We start from the raw sequence: 16980 nt of genomic DNA, 5'->3' as shown, positions 1-16980 counted from the left end.
ACACACACACACACACACACACACACACACACACACACACACACACAGTGTGTTGAGCGCAGTCTCCATTGTGTGTCCGATTCCTCCTTTAAATAATTGCAGCCACGCTGCCATTTTGGAGCCTTGCGTGGCCCAACCACTCACACGACTACGTCCGCCATCTTGTTCTGTCTCTCTTTTCCCCTCCTGCCCCTCCGATGTCCACACGCACCCACACTCCTCTAGTCACTTGCTTGCTTGTTACTTTTAGATGTAGTGTGCTTGTAATTGTATCATAGACGTTTGTTGATTCATAATACTATTATGATAAATACACCCTGTTATAGTTTTAAGGAGCAGCTTCTGTGATTATTTTGTGCATGTGTTGTGGTAGCTTTTTTTTGATGGTCAAGGGCTTAGATTCAACCCTTCACTGTTCACTCTGAATGTGGAATAGTACCCCTTTATTATTAATCTATGTTAATAATCCTATTGATATGAATCATCTTATTAATAGCAATCATTCATTTTGTATTCTTGCTAATAACAAACCCGCTTCAGCACAGCTGTACTGATTTGAGCTAATTAACTTATAACAACAAATAGAATAAAACTAGTTGTTTGACAACTAGGAGATATGTTCATGTCACATGAGATCTACTTCAGTTTTAGGACCTGTACACACTGTGGGCTAAGGTGATTAACCTATTAAATATATTTTATTTGAATAATTAAACAGATTTTTTCAAACAATTGTTTTAGTCATAAATGCTTTCACGCAGACACAAATATTACTCGGGGACAAAGCAACGTTTTTTAAAATGAGCTTGATTTTTCTGAGCTCTCGCACAGCAAATAAAGGATCTACTAATCAGCCTGTTCAAGACTGTCCAAGTAATCATAGGAAACACTGAAGGCGCGACAACGGCAACCTGCAAGTTATTATATACAGAACAAGACAGCACTGTCAGTGAGGAAGAAATAAAGATGATGAAGAGTCACTCTTGTGCTCCCCTGATTCATTTCAGAATCAGAGTTGTTATAGACCCAGACTATCTGAACTTACCTCCTTGCCGAGGTCTTCTCTGATGACTTGCTGGATCTCCTCTATACTGCTTTGAGGAGCTCGGCTGTGGAGCACCTTCAGCGTGGAGGTGTACTCCTCGGGCAGCAGGAAGTCCAGAGCACCGAGGTGCTGGCCCACCTTGATGAAAGTGCCCCGGTTGGCACAGCACAAGTCTCGAAGACGCTCCGCGGATCGCCGGTGCACCTGCAGGCCAGAGAGAGGATACAGAGGCTCAAGGACTGCAGGGAAAATCGAAATGGTTCTTTCTCTTGGCATTCTGACAGGAGATGTCCGACATGCAATTTTAACTTTGGCTGTCTATGGTGTCTATAAAACTATTCATGATCTTAGACCATGCTTCACTGAGACAGCCCTCTGAAAAACAACCAGCACTGGTTTGTACAACCAGCTTAAAGGACGCATATCTTGCTCAATTTTCAGCTTCATATACGTATGTATTTGATTTTCTACGAGAACATGTCTGCATGCTGTAATGTTCAAAAAACACTTCATTCTTCTCATACCGTCCGTATGCATATGCCTGTATTTACCCTCTGGCTCAAAAGCTCTGGTTCAGCACCCGTCTCTTGAAGCCCCCCGTCCCCAAAACAACCAGTCTGCTCTTATTGGTCAGCATTTCTAGGGGCTGCCCTGTCTATGACTGTCTACATGGCACCATGCAGCTGGGGATCCACTGTATGTTTAAAAGCCATGGAAAAGGGGCATTTTGCATAATATGTGACCTTTAAAGCAACTTGCTGTTGCACACAGATACAAAGCAGGAGATAGTTGATTGTTCTAATTAAAGAGTGAAAAGATGAGGGAGAAGATCAACGATGGATGTGGGCTTTGAGAGCTTGGGAAGACTCTAGAACCTGGTCTACAAACAGTCCTGTGAATCCTGTGGGGATTTCCTGATTTCATGCAACTTGTGTTACAGGACTGAGGAAGTTGAATCGAAATAACAGTAATCTCAAATAACAGGGTATGGTCCAGGAGACCAGGAGCAGTGAGAGGGCGGTCTGATGGCTCATGAGGCCTGGTTCAGTCTGGTAAGTCAGGAAGGGACCAACACAAACTCTTGGTTGGCAATAAACACTATTGTGCGACATATCTTTGTACGTTGGAACATTAACAGAATAAACTATTCATGTTCTATAAGGCGAATAACTGCTCGAACGAAAGCACAACTACAAAATGAATTATGTCTGTATGTATGAGAGGGACATAATCAAATGACAGACTTTTTTGATTAAGGGCCTTGGGCCTTGGAGTGTGTGTGTGGTGGCCCCGTCCCGTCTGTCCCATTACAACCAGCTGGAAGCGATAACGCTTATAGAGAGCTCATCTCCTGAGACCAGTGCAAATAAAAAGCCGTGAAATTAGCTCCCCTTAACCTCTGTAACCCCATCTACACACACCATGAATACCCCCCAGCACACACACACACACACGCGCGCGCACACGCACACACACACACACACACACACACACACACACACACACACACAATGGTCCCACTGGACCATTTGACAGAGTGTCATCTGGGCAATGATGACAAAGCAATGGCAGAAACAAGTCACCAGAGACCAGCAGATGAGCCTTTCTGCTTGAAGATGCAGCAGGAACCCGTTTTATAAAGACACTCATGTCTGACCGTAAGGAACCGTAGCGGTTTGGTAGAACCATTATCACACAGAAAATTGTGCAGTCATTTATACAAATTAGATTTCCAATAAATAGCTCTTAAAACAAAACTATCCTATACAAAGTCAATCCATATTTTTGAAAGATAATCAATAAAAACGTTTTTTCTATGAGGGCTACGTGAGGATTAAGATACTTCTGAGACAATGAACTGTGATAATCTCACAATGCTGGGAATATAAATTGAATCTGAGAAAGAATCAAAGTCAGATAATAGGAAAAGAAACATTCTGATTTAGATCTTCTAAAGATCGTTCTGAGGGTAAGCAAGCAAAATGTAATTCATAAAGTAGACTCCTCATTCCTTCCTGTTTGACTGATTTACATGAGAATAGATTGTCTAACATGTTTCTCTGGCTTTAATCATTTCTGTACATCAATTCAACACGAGTCCTTTTATCCAAGCTGTGTTCTCATCCTCACATTTTACAATTAAATAAGTGAAATCATTCCAACTTTTGCTCTGAAAACATGTTTTGACCTGAAACTCATTTTTGATCTGTTATTCATATTGTGTGCAAATGAATGAAAGTAGACTATTATTAAAACTAACTGAATGTGTTCTGTTAGTTGTTTTTTTTGGTCTTTTTAAAGTAATATACAACAGTAAAACAGTTTATTGCTCAAGGCCCAAGAGTTGATATTACAAATAATGGGCAATGCAGAAATAACTGCTTATTGTATTTTGTCAATTTTAGAGTTGTATCACAGGATTCAAATTCAAATGAAAATTATGTTTATTATTAATTCAATTTTCAATATTTTTAATAATTATTTTCATTATCGTACAAAGCATTATGGTATTTTTAAACAAATAAACACGCACGCTTCAACACTGAATGAGTACGAGCATTTTTTGATTTGTGTATTTTTAGATCCACTATTGACGCTACTGAAGATGACTTCTCGTATCACGTTCACTTCCTACAGAAGTACCTTCTCCTCTTCACAACTGCTTAAGGCTTTTGGGGGGTTTTATGTTGGGAATAGGGGAACAGTGGTAGTTGTAAATTATTTTAGTCCTTGTTGACAATAAAAAAGGGGGCAGGCTGAAGGTCAAGCTTGTTAAACTGACCCAATAGACAAGAACACAACAGAGAAACTAGAGTTCCAAACATTTCACACTAATTCCTCAGCTTTATATGTGTTGATCTCCTAATTCTGAGACATTTCTTTTATTTGCATAGTGAACTACACATTTTTAATTCCTTGTATTAAACATACCTGTTCCCCTTAATTCATACCGACTTTGTCTAATTTCAAAGAACTTCTGAATGCAGTCAGGAAGCAAATGAGTTTGTGCTTCATACATTACCCTAACCCAACTACATCGCACCATTTTAAAAGGATGACAGATAATAAATAGTGCATCATCTTTCTAAGAACACGGGGATTTCATGAATCTGACATGTAACAAATATAAGAACAAATTTAAGTTATTGTTGAATGAGGCCCAACTATGATTACTATTATGAATAGATTGTTAACACTGTCATCTGTTTGAAAGACATAAACAGAAAACACTGAGCTCTTTATTGAAATGGTGGTGATCTTTAAAAAGACAGCCGTATCCAGCCTGTTATAGGTTTTGTCTCCAACTGCAGAGGAATCGTCTCAGTCTTCAGGCTTTGAATGAAATGAAGGGATTGTTTGAGTAGCTACGCTCTACTAAATAAATCAATGACAAAAAGATATCCTTATCAATAATGATGTGTTATCATGTGTTGTTCAAATCAAACAGCCAGACCTCCCGAAGTCACGTCACAGCCGTGTGTGTGTGTGTGTGTGTGTGTGGAAGCTGATCAGAATCAATTGTGCCATCGGTCTGCCCATGGCTCGTAGCCTAATCATCAGATTCCCCATCACTCCCCTCTCCACCCTCTTCCAGTAATCAGTGTGCTTTGTCTGAAGGAGGCGGGCTCACAGCTTGAGGATGACATCACCATGGCAATACTGCTCGCTGTCAGCCCGAGGGGTGCGCTGCTCTGTGATAGGCTCACGCTGGCCTCCGCCCACCATCTCCACACAATGCGCTGTCCAATCAAACGGGCTGCTAGCGAATTAGACACACAGGTTAATTTGTGGCACAACACAGAGACACAGGAGCCGAGTACAGAATGCCTCTGGGTATATCTATACTCATCCTCTTCACACAGTTGGCAAGGGCAGTCAATAAAATGCTAGAGGGGTGTGTGTGTGTGTGTCTGGAGGGTGGTGGGATGATGAGAAAGGGAAGCTAAGGCTAGAAAGACAGGAGAAAGTTAAAACAAGGAGAAAGTGTGGGGGGGGGGGAGAAGACAAAATGGAGTGAGGAGTGGAGGAAGCAGAAAAGATGGGAAGAAAACAAAGAAGGAACTAAGTCTGGACCAATGTTTCTTTCATGCTAAAATGGCAGTTTGTTGTTAAGAACCTTAAGAGCTGCAGTTGTGTGTGATGAGAGGTATGTAAAGAGAAGTTCTGTCAGTTCGGGGGGGGCATCTTGATTTCAATTATCGGTGGCACAATTTGATGAAAGGAAAGGGGTAGGTACTATTTTGCGGCTCTATTAACATTGGGGAAAAGTAGCTTTTGAGTGCGTCCGTCTCTTTTACTGTGTGTGGGGTCGCAAAGGTCCCGCACCGTCACAAAAATTGTAATTTGTGAACCACTGGCTGAAGGCTAATGGATGAGCTGCAAATAAAGATAAAGGACACATGAATAAAGTCAGTGAGCCATTCTAGACGATAGCAAATCATTATTGAGACAGAAACGTCTGCTGGGCAAAAGATCAGCCTTCACACTCAGCTACCTGCTTTGTTACAATTTGAGTGTCTGTGGCGATCCAACTAGTGTTAACGTTCACATCGCAGCCTGTTGCTACGGTGCTCTTTAGAAACAAGCTCTCTGCACAGTCCCCCACTCTCCCAAGAACCCTGCAAGGCACCATGACTTTCTGAATTGCATTATGAAACAGAAGGTCACTTTCTGACTGAATAAAGAAAGAAATAAAGAGGAGAAGAGCTGCCATCAATTGCAAACAATTTACAGTCCTCTGCCTCTATGAGAATGATGACAGGATACTTCTTCTGTGTTCTTATTTATGAATCCAAAAGGCGCCCAAAGGCTCACCTACAGTGGAGAAGTCCAGCCCAGTCATTTCAGAACTCTGGGTTGGGACCCACCGGTGGGTTGCAGGAGATGTTAATGGGGTCTCATTTGCACAAATTCTACCGTTGAATTCCTCACATAGTATTTTAAGTAGATGCATTCCGATTTTTTTAAAGTCTGCCGATTTACTTTCTAAGAACTATAATTGAGAGCAAGGCTCCAGACTAACAGACTAACTGCCCCGCCCCTGATTGATCCCACCTGTGTCTCATCACCTACACCTCCCCAGTGGATTGAAACCTTGTGTTCCCCCGTCTCTGTGCTAGTTCGTCTTAGTCCTCCGCGTCAAGTTTAACAGTGATTTGATTCCAGATTTGTTTGCCTGTTCTGACCGAACTGCTGCTGTTGAGTAACGAGTGTTGTGATACACCGTATCCTGGGACCTGCTCGTGCAATCGAGTCCCGTTTTCTCCCTGTGGTTCACCAGTCTTAACAAACGGTTTCTCACAAAACTACATTTTACAAGATTACATGTGAACACATCATGATAATCATTATCATGATGTGAATTGAATTCATATAGGAAAAGGGCCCTGGGACGGACCATGGATGTATCGAGATAATCACAGTGAGTGGCTATCTCCACTGTTTACGGACATAGTTACACAATGGGAGGAGTAACTAGACCATCACACCAAATCGGGCAAAAGGCATAAAATGGCCCCCTACCCCACATCCTACCCCCATACCTCCAGTGCCCTTCATCGGACCATTACTGTCTTCCATGTAGCTGTCCCGGCTGGTAAAGATTAAAGATTATTATCCACTGCAGTTTTGAAATAGTGCTATCGTTTGATGAGGACCATTTCAAGGCAGTGGTTGGGCTTCTTGCTCTTTGTGTTCCCTTTGAACTCGGCCTCTTTACGTATGTAATTAAAACATTGGCCTTAAGGCCAGTTCCCTGTAGTGCAGGTCGGTGGACAGCCTTCCGATGCCATTAAGCACAGATGGCAAATTGATTTCTAGGAATCACTCCCCCCCTCCTCTCATTGTGCCCTAGTGTTGCAGCGAGAAGCAGAGCCACAAAGCCAGCAATACACACAATAGTTAAATCAATTCCTCACTGCAGACGGGTTCAATAAGCTCAAATTAAATACTTTTTTTAGGCACACAACTAAATTGTATTCATTTTTGCATCATTATTCATTAATTTTACAATACACCTGTGATCCCTCAACATCATCGTCACAGTAAGGGGTGGGCAATTATTACTCGGCATTATCCAATTCATAATGAATCAGTATATGTCATGATTGATGTTGTTGTTGCTGCACCTGTACCCATCAAGCACTAAAGCTGAGTTTATACTCGTCCTAGTGAAGCCGGCATGAGGCGCGCACGCCACAAAATGACCCAACCACGGCACATATGAGATATGAGTTTACAGACAATAAAAATCCCTCCTCTGCATCGTGGTGGTTGGTTAATGGCTTTTGGCCGGTTCCACCTTCAGTCTATGGGCATGTCTCTGGGTTACACTCATTGTCTTTTTCCTTCTTCACAGTTCATTGAGTTTGTACGCTCTCTGGCACTTTGGACAATAGTGTAGCGAACAGCGCAGAGCAAAAAAACACCTCCGTACGTACTCTGAGCTCGCCACCAACCAGAGGCTCACGAGCATAAACAAAGCTTTAGTGTTGCTAAAGAAGCTTTATTTTGTAGAGCTGGAACAGTTTCATAAAAGTCACAATGGAAATGTTTAAAAAAAAGGTTCTCATTCACTACAATATGTGGTTTCCCGTCCATCGTCTGCCTTATTCCATGTGAACGACACATTAGTGAAATTAGAGAATTAGAGAGCATCTTCTTGACAATGAGCAGTGGAGAGACAGTAACAAAAGCAGGACATTGTTGTGTTTAAAAGATTTACTTTGGAAGATACCCACTCGTTTTAGCTAACTCTCATGGCTGAAGCCTCACATTAGTTTCAGATAAACTTCGAAATACATGTTACTTGGAAAGGACACTAGATTTAAAACCCCGATGACATCCCAGTGACACCATGAGGGTCATTTTCACAGAGCTACAGGAGACGTTATACAAGCGCTGTTACTGATTGAGGAGTACCTTGACAAGTCTGTTCAGTACTACGTCTGAATCTACAGCATGAGGTCAAAACATTTAGGCTGTTCTGGTTTATTTATTATCTCATTGCAAATACTGAGCAAACATACAACTGTAGATAAATACTAAAGTGTTATTGTGTAACAGGAATCAAGGTGTGTGTGTGTGTTGTGTGCAGCTGGACAGCAGAGACCAGGGGCCTATACTGGGAGCCCAGCTGCAGTAATTGATTTCTGCCGCCACACCAGGGCTAAATGACTGGGATTAGTGGACTATGAACAAGGCCTATTTATTACTGGGATGCTCATGATTAGCTCGTTACTCAGCTCACTGAGGCTCATCTAGCCGCCTGTCACGGAGGAGGGGGGGCTGTGTGTGCACATTTAAGCCTGTGTAGTCAATAGGCCTGGTCGACAAGTATTACAGCCGCGAAGCCTGAGGAGTTAACAAAGCCATTGAAAAGAAAGCCTCCAGCATTCATTACAACCACACACAAGGTGTGATATCTAAATACACCGAGGCTCAGCCCGGGCCTCTCTGCTGCTTCGCGTATTAAAATTGTCATTTATTTCAACGCGGCACTACAACAAGGTGGGGAAAAACACAAGCTATTGGTTATCTCTCACAGCCGAGCGTTCACATAAGCCCTCAGTGCGCTCCTGTGATGGTGCTGAGGAAGAGGGAGGAAGAAGAGGTGGTATTCATGTCAAATGCTGGGAAAAGAATGAAAGGATGACAAAAAGAAAGGTGGTGTGTGTGTGTGTGGGGGGGGGGGGGCTTAATTTAATGCTCTGCATTTTACTGTTATACTTCGGTAGTTGTGCCTCAGTGTGACATGAACGAGCTGGTGGATCCTCAGGTACACTGGAGGGTGCCTTGTGCATCGGTATCACACGCTGGGGGGCGGGACCCTAGACTGTATCAGATATGGACGTCGTCCCCCTGACGTCGCCCAGAGGGTTCTGAGGTTTGTGACGCTCAAAGTGGGCGGCGCCAGACGTCTCCATCTTGGCAGTGATGACACAGCTTAACTCTAACAATGGACAAAGAGGTGGATCGTAGGTGGAGCTGAGGTAGGCGATGCAGCAGAGCAGACGACCTGAGACAACACCCACCTGTCACTCAAAGAGGCCACGCCCCTCATTTCCACATAACTTTAAGCCCTAATATAATATAAACTGGTTCGTTGTAGAAAGGTTTACACTCCATACAGTTGTCATGGACAGCAATATAAGCTATAGAGACCAACATCTAATAAAAAGTTGAACAGTAATTTACAGTTAAACTGTAAATGTCTTTAACATGGGGTCTATGATGATGACTCGCTCTTGGAGTCAGCCTCAAGTGGCCATTTGAGGAACTGCATGTACACTGACACCAGGGGCTGCTGCATGACAAAGCATCAGTATTTGATGCCCTGGGAATGATAAGGGGCTGATCCTGAGTCTGTGAATTCTGATGAATTGATTTTTTTTCCCCTGTTGGGTAAAAAAAAAGAAAAAAAAAAAAAAAAAAAAAATGGCACTCTTTAAACTACAACTGGCAGTGCAGGTATGTCAGCAGCTGCATCACCAATACACATCAGATGTAATGAACATGAATGTTTGGAGTGTTGGGTATTTGTATTTTTGTTCAGTGTGTGTGTGTGTGTGTGTGTGTGTGTGTCCCCACATCAACTACAGTCATGTAGAGAGATCAGGTCTGGACACAAATGTAGGACTGAGGCGCCTAGATGTGGTTTTTGGAGATTTTCAGTGCACAATATGATAATGAGATAATGTAAAATGTAAACCAGCTGTGCCATACTGAATATTTGGTCTACAATTTCAAAAACATTCAAGTAAACAGTCTAAACTTTGACAGCTAAACATGTTGAAGGAGCTACATGGACGTGAAATAATTGCAGACTGAAAAAATAAAAGCGGCTCCGTTTTGTTGTCATGACGTTTTATCGCGTTTGAGTACAACACACAACGTTCAAATGTCATGCTCTGAGGCGCAGTGCCAGCTGCTGTTGGAGTCCTTTGCTCTGGGTGGCACAATGACAGCGGCAGTGAGAAATGGAGGATTTCTGCTGCTGGTGATCTGCGTGTCAGCGATGATCTAACTACAGCAGGCAGCTGGGAAGCAAATGTTAAACGCTCCCCGCGCTCCATGTCCCTTCAGGATTCTCCCACCTCAGACTTGTTTGGCTGATAAGCTGCCTGGAGCTTGTCCAAGGTCAGCAGATATTTAGCCCCACCCCAGTATTTACATAGCGGGTGCCTCAGAACAGCCGGGGCTGAAGGAGTGGTCGGCACTTACATGAGCCGAGCGCCCTCCCAGTGCTGATGTACTGAAGGATGTCAAGGATGTGGTCAATGCTGACATCTGCTGGTGGGAAGTTGAAGTGCACCCCTGTCTAACATTACAATCTGGAGAATAGTTGAGTTCATGCATGCTAAGGATTACTTCAGCACATTTCAGATTACTGGTGGTTTGATCCCCGGCTTCCACTAGTGCAGTGGTTCTCAACTGGTCTGGCTGCGGGACCCACCATCACCCCTTCTCAAATGTATTTAAGGAAAAGATGGTGCAGTTTGAACCTGAGCTGAAAATGTCCTCTGCCGTCGTAGTAGTAGGGAGCTCTCTTGTGCAGAGAAATTGTTCCTGTCAGTTTCACATAAGTGAGTAAAACTGTTTTGTTTGTTATGTCTGTAGATTCGTCCATTTGTAATGCAAAATTACCACTTGCCTAAATTCGAGCTGTGGTCTGTTTGATGTCATCCGACATGTCTTCAATTCACCTACTTAGTGTCATTTGACAGAGGTATAGTTTTCAGTTTATCCGCTGCGGATCGATTTAACAAATGCCGCTTCAGTTGACGGCTTCATGCTTTCTTGTGCCAGAACCTCGCTGCACAAAACACACAGGGTTTTGCCCTCTTTTGTCCTCAATGTAAGAAAATCCATTATCTCATGTAGTCTGTGTCGTACTTGCGTTTCGCTCTATTAGCACATGAAAACAAACTTTGTGGGTGTTCTTCTATGCTGTGAAATGGCAGGTGTCTATTAGCATTACAAGGCATTAACGCCAAATACTGTTAAGGAGTGTGAATAACTCCACTGCATAAAAAAGGTAAAGGCCCGCGATCCACTGAAAACGGGTCCGCGACCCACCATTTGAGAATCACTGCACTAGTCCATGTCTATGTGTCCTTTAGCAAGACACTTAACCCCAAGTGTCTCCCGTAGCTGTGCCTATGTTGTATGAATGCTAGTTAGTCCTGATGGGCAGGTGGCACCTTGCATGGTAGCCCTGTCCTCAGTGTATGAATGGGTGTGAATGACGACATGTTGTGTTAAAGCACTTGGAGTGGTTGGAAGACTAGAAAAGAGATATACAAGTACAGTCCATTTACTTTTATTAGTACCACTTTACTCAAGTATAGTTTTTTTTACTTTTACTTTTTAAACTTGACATTTTACTCCGCTATATTTCAGAGAAAATATTCTACTTAATAATGCACTGCATATATTTGACAGTAGTGATCATTTCCTGATCCTGGGTCAGTTAAATGTTTGGTTAGACCTGAGAAACAAGCAGCTGAAACATGTAGACAGGGTGCGGAGCCCAGGAAGGGACAAGGAGGGGGAAAAAAACAACGGTTGAAAAAAATAAAATAAATAAAAGATGTCAATTTGACAGATCTCGCAAAACTTTGCCATGCCATTGTATCCGGAACCAGACCTAGAACAGATAGATAATTGGGCATTATTACATTTTGACAGAGCTTCTATTCTAACTGGAACTCTTTCAGCGGTCCAGGAAACACACCGACCATCTGCATGCGTTTTAAATCATCTCGTGATGCTGTTCCGATAAACATGATGTTCATTTAGTAACTTATGATCTATGAAGAGACAAATAGACGGTAAAAAACAGGATATGCTTTAGGGCGGGGCTACCTTGTGATTGACAGGTCTCTACCTGAGCTGTATACAGCCACGATGTGACGGCCTAAACACTGAACTCGAGGCTTCAAAACCGCAGCCAACGACGACTACGCCCACTTCTTATATAGAGTCTACGATCGCGACTTGAGTGAGATATACACACAAAGGGAGAGACTGGGCGAGAGACCGAACAGTCGGAGAAGTACATGAGTCAGAGAAGTTCCTTCACATGACAAGAATGGACAGACTCTAGTAGGTTCATTCTTCCTGTGGCCAGTTGAAAACCAGCATGTCTCATATGTTTACTGTAGCAAAGCACCAGAGCAAGGATAATTCAGTTCAATTTTCTAAAATGAAGTACTTTATTTTAAGCTCTTTATGCATCATATTTTTAAATCCAGCCCATATTATTAAAGTTTATATTATTTATAATTCATCTCATGAGGAACTGGACCTCTTTAGCCTATGCTGAAGGCAACTTATGAAGGTAAACATCAACATCAACATGAGTATGCATGCAGATGCTGCAGCACTGATTTAATGTCTTTATATTTGAGACCAATCTCAAAATAACATGCTATGAACCTCTTCCTGGGGTGTGTACGCTCTGTTGTTGTAGTTGTTCTCATGGTGCCAAACCTGACATCTTGTGCGAGATCCCACAAAACCTTTGCAAGATCTCCCTCGCAACATGGGCTTTGTAAGGGGGGGGGGGAGATTTGTACTTCATGTCTGGTGAAGCTATATTATTTCTGCCCTAAAGTATGCAGATGATGGATCACAATCAGCAGCTTCGACTGCACTCAAACCGCAGTTATCACTTATTCATCTTTTGTAAATGAATTGAAATGTAATAATGTAAGACACATTAAGTTTGTGGCATCACAGTGTGGCCAAAGATGATACCGCGTAACAGCAATGTGCCTGGGTTGAATCTGTCCCAGGTCCTACCAAAACCCCTAACAAAAATCGGACCTGTTCCCTGTCAGATGCATCTCAAAGGGCTTCTTTTGAAGCAGTTTGTTACCAAGTTGTGTCTGACCTTCTTAGTGTGAGCCCAAACAGAGGGACTCATTTTGGCCACTTGAATCCGTCATCTCATTCAATGATTCCCATTAATTACCGAGACTGCAGCAGGCTGCCAGAGTTACATAATGCAGTCTGCCCAGGGATTCAGGAAGGGACGGCCCCGTGCTCCCACTGACTGTCCTCAGTGCAACTGCAGTGATGTTAGCAACCCACCCGACTTGAAACACAGACCCAGTCTCGTTTACCATGCTCTGTGGGTGTGATTTTTTCTGCTGTGTCATCACCAATAATATACAGTATATACAACTAATGTGTTAATGATTCAATTGTTCACAGGTTCTTTAGCCTCTTTGTGTCTAACATACGGGTGGTGTTGAAAGAGAATTTGCATGATACGGATGCAGATGTGCCGAGAGAATCAGTGTTTTGTTCTCCGCTTCATCAGAGTCGTGAAAAGACAAGTTCAAAATGGCTGCTTCCCCAATCAGCTCTTTGCTCCTACCTTTTTTCCTCATGCAGCTGAGGAAGCAAGGGGATAATTAGACATCAGTATGTGTGTGTTCTCACAATCACCATTTCATCTCCTCCTCCCCAATATCATCCTCTTTCCACCCAGTCCCCTAAAACCACCTCGTGACTTGTAGTGCACTCTCACGAGGCTGCTTTCAATCAGAGACGAGGCTCTCTTTATATGCCATCACAGCCTTTGCCCAAAATACTGAGGTGATCCAGATGTTATTGATGGCATCCTTTACCAAACAAGAGAAATACCAATATCAGTGTTAAACTGGGTTTAACAAAAACCCCATCCGTTAAATATCCCATTATATAATTTAACTACAAATAAACTAAACATCCAATTAAAGCTGCAGGCAGCATTGATCGGGCCCTCGCACCTGTCGAGGGTGCTGGCAGGACTCTGGTTGACGCGGCCGTGCATTTCTCTGACCATCAGACACTGCGTGCACGAGTTAGTCGGTATTTCCAGCGGCGTAGTCATTTTGCCAGATCTGAAGCCTCGAATGTTTTGAGTGTAGCTCCGAAAACAATCATAAATGTAAGCCTGTAAAGATCGACAAAAAAACCTTGTGTGTGAATGCGCTTTAGTGTTTGTAACATAACAGAATGTCAAAATAAAATTCAGGTCTCAAAGCCGACTGGTTGTGCAGGTAGCTCTGACAATCACTGCTGAGTGACACAAAGCTGGAAGAGTTGAGGAAAAATGGCAGAATGTATAGTTCCATGGGGGGGAAAAAAAACATCTTTTTGTGGAGAAATAAGTTTAAGCTATAAGGTGAGCCCATGTAGTATAATCTATATTAGACTGGGTTGAGTTTGATTTTATTTAACAAAGGTCACGTTGCATTAAATTACATTATGGCCTGGCTCCAAAACAAAAACAAAAAAAATTCACTGTACTATTAATGAAAACTCCACGTACAAGCTTGATTTGAAAACTACTGTTGTCCAATTTTTGCTCTCCAAACATCTTAGTTTGCACATATTTAGATCAGATAGGTCTTTTTTCTGGTGGTGTGCCCACGAACCTTTTCAAAAAGTTCAGTGTTTGGACCGCAATATTTATAGAATCCTGCTTACGGCCATGGTTGCCAGTAGGTGGCGCTATGTCTATGAGTTAATATTGGCATGCCGAAGTCCTCAAACCATGACTCTCACTGTTTTGACAAAGTACTGGCTAGCTACTCAGCAAGACTGAAGTACTGGTCCATCTAGCCCCCCAGTTACAAGCGGCTTGCTAGCAGGAACTCGCAAATATGTTGCAAATTACATATCAAGCACCAAGAGGGCACTGCATCACCTATCTCTAAGTGCACAGCACTAGGGAGATTGACGGGCATGCAACGCACATTAATGGGAAAATACATGGAGAAAAGATGTACCGATAACATGAGCAGAGACAAATGTGAGGGGGAGTTTATAGGAGCAATTGGACTCTACTTTGTATGTGACTGGACGGGTTCTGTCTGAATTAATGGGAGAACAAATTGACATGCTCGTTACTGAATTTAGATAGCTAGAGCTAATATATCAAGTTCATCTCTACATCGTTATTTGATGAAATGTTACTATGTTTACATGAGGCATTTTAAATCTCTATAAGTGCGGCACCCAACCCTCAACCCCCTCCCCCCCCATAGGCCCATAGGCCTCAGCCGGGGTAAACATGCATTATTCATGTGAGCTAAATAAGCTACATTTAATTTCCCAATCATCTGTTGGCATGGCTTGTAATGAGATGCTAATAGTGGAGAAGCCTAAACTCACGTAAAGGGGGAGAGAAGGAGGGAGAAAAATGGAAAGATAGACGAAAGGCATTTAGGATTGCATGATCAACCCAGAGATAAGGACCTATCTCCATCACCCAGCGCTCGCTCATGTCTTTGCTCTTGTTTGGCTTCTATTTGTGTGCATATCATTTTCTCTCATTCTTTTGTCTTTTAATCTGCAACATCAGCACTGGACTGCAGAGGGCATCTGGTAAGACAAAAGCCCCTTTCACACTGCCGCAAAGAAGATCCACGGTTGCGCTGGATTTGCTTGTTCACACTGAAACACATCAGCATATTGCTGCCCTAGTCTGTGGTTTCAGAGAGCACGCCGACATTACCGGGGCAAAAGAGGCCGGACGTGTAAAACAACAGCGTCGCAGTCTAATATACGCATTGGGCAGCAACTTGCATCCGTCCATACGGTCCCCGTTATGTGACGGTTGATCTCGTCCTCTGCTCAAAGTATAAAGGGCTCCTGCGCGAAACGGATCGAGCAACTGGGACAGATCAGGTACTGCACATTTTATGTTTGCTTTCGCAGCAATATTATATATAGGAGCAAGAATTTCCCTTAAGTTTTGACCTGAATTCATGTATGAGTGAGCAATGCAGTGTAGCGTCAGCTTTAGAAAAAATGTTTTCAAATATTCCACCATTTTTAGACATTAATAAAGATGAATGACTTCAGCTCCAATCTTAATACTCTCTTGTCACGAAGGTCTTCCCAAAATAATCCCAACAAAGGGATAGAGAGACTGGATTTTAAGGTTACATTGTTGTTGAAGGAATACATCGGCACTCGGCCTGTTACTATTTGACATTAGCTAAGTTGAGTTGCTAATGTTAGCAATGTTTGTGTTTCAGGTGATATTTGTAACTTTGCCAGGAATGCTACAGTGCTGCTTCCCTCAACTTTGACACCAAAACGAAAACGTTATACACAGTATGCCAGATTCACTCAGCAGACAAACACAAATATCCCTTGGCAACATATACTGTAGCTAAGCTAACGTCAGCCAGCTAAGCTAACGCTGGATACAAACAGTGACGGTAAAACTTTAAACGCACTAAGCTCAGCTCACTATTTTGTTAGGAGAAATGATCAGATGATGGTCTTTCCTTCTTTTCTCTTTTTTGTCTTATTGCAAGACAAAAAATAATACATTTAACAGAACAACAGACAACAATAATAATGAAAACAGGCCAATTAAAAATATTTAGTCAGCCCCGGCCTTTTGTTCCCCACGCCGCCCCTCCAGAGGGAACCGACAGAGTGCCCTAAATAGAGCTTGAGTCACCATAAAGAGTTCCCATCCACACAATGTTTTGTTGGCAGAGGAGTTTTCGACAGAAAAGAAAATACTAAAAAAAAAGAGAAAAGAATGATGTGTGAGGGGTTGATTATAAAAAACAATTACATAAACAAAAAGAGAACAAAAGCAGAAGATATAATAGTCATGACAAAAAAAGCAAACAAACATATTGTTGATGGGCGGATGGGAGGTTGTCAGATTTGGGGAAGTGGTGAATTAAAAGTTTGTTTTTAACAATATTTTCTAATAATAATTATATCAGTAATAATTATAGTAATAATACTGTAAATATCTACAGTAATTATAACACTGGGGAAAGTATAAAGAGTAAATTGAATATACTATTGTCAGTAGTAATAAACTGAAAAAGATGTACGAGCACAGAAAAAAGGAAAACTAGAACACACACACACACACACACACACACACACACACACACACACACACA

The 16980-nt window shown here is 42.4% G+C and overlaps 1 protein-coding gene across 4 annotated transcripts in view; it reads right to left on the bottom strand.

Moving 5' to 3' along the window:
- Nucleotides 1-16980, bottom strand: part of adck1 (aarF domain containing kinase 1) — a 75124-nt gene that overhangs the window by 51800 nt on the left and 6344 nt on the right. For all 4 annotated transcript variants that reach the window (XM_031866710.1, XM_031866713.1, XM_031866711.1 and 1 more), the window contains one exon: nt 1046-1249. In XM_031866710.1, coding sequence (XP_031722570.1) covers nt 1046-1249 — 204 coding nt within the window. The remainder of the gene's footprint in view (nt 1-1045; nt 1250-16980) is intronic.

This window comes from Anarrhichthys ocellatus, unplaced genomic scaffold (genome assembly GCF_004355925.1).
Source record: "Anarrhichthys ocellatus isolate YVR2014 unplaced genomic scaffold, GSC_Weel_1.0 scaffold36, whole genome shotgun sequence".
Taxonomy (NCBI): Eukaryota; Metazoa; Chordata; class Actinopteri; order Perciformes; family Anarhichadidae; genus Anarrhichthys; species Anarrhichthys ocellatus.
This window is presented reverse-complemented; position numbering and strand designations above follow the sequence as displayed.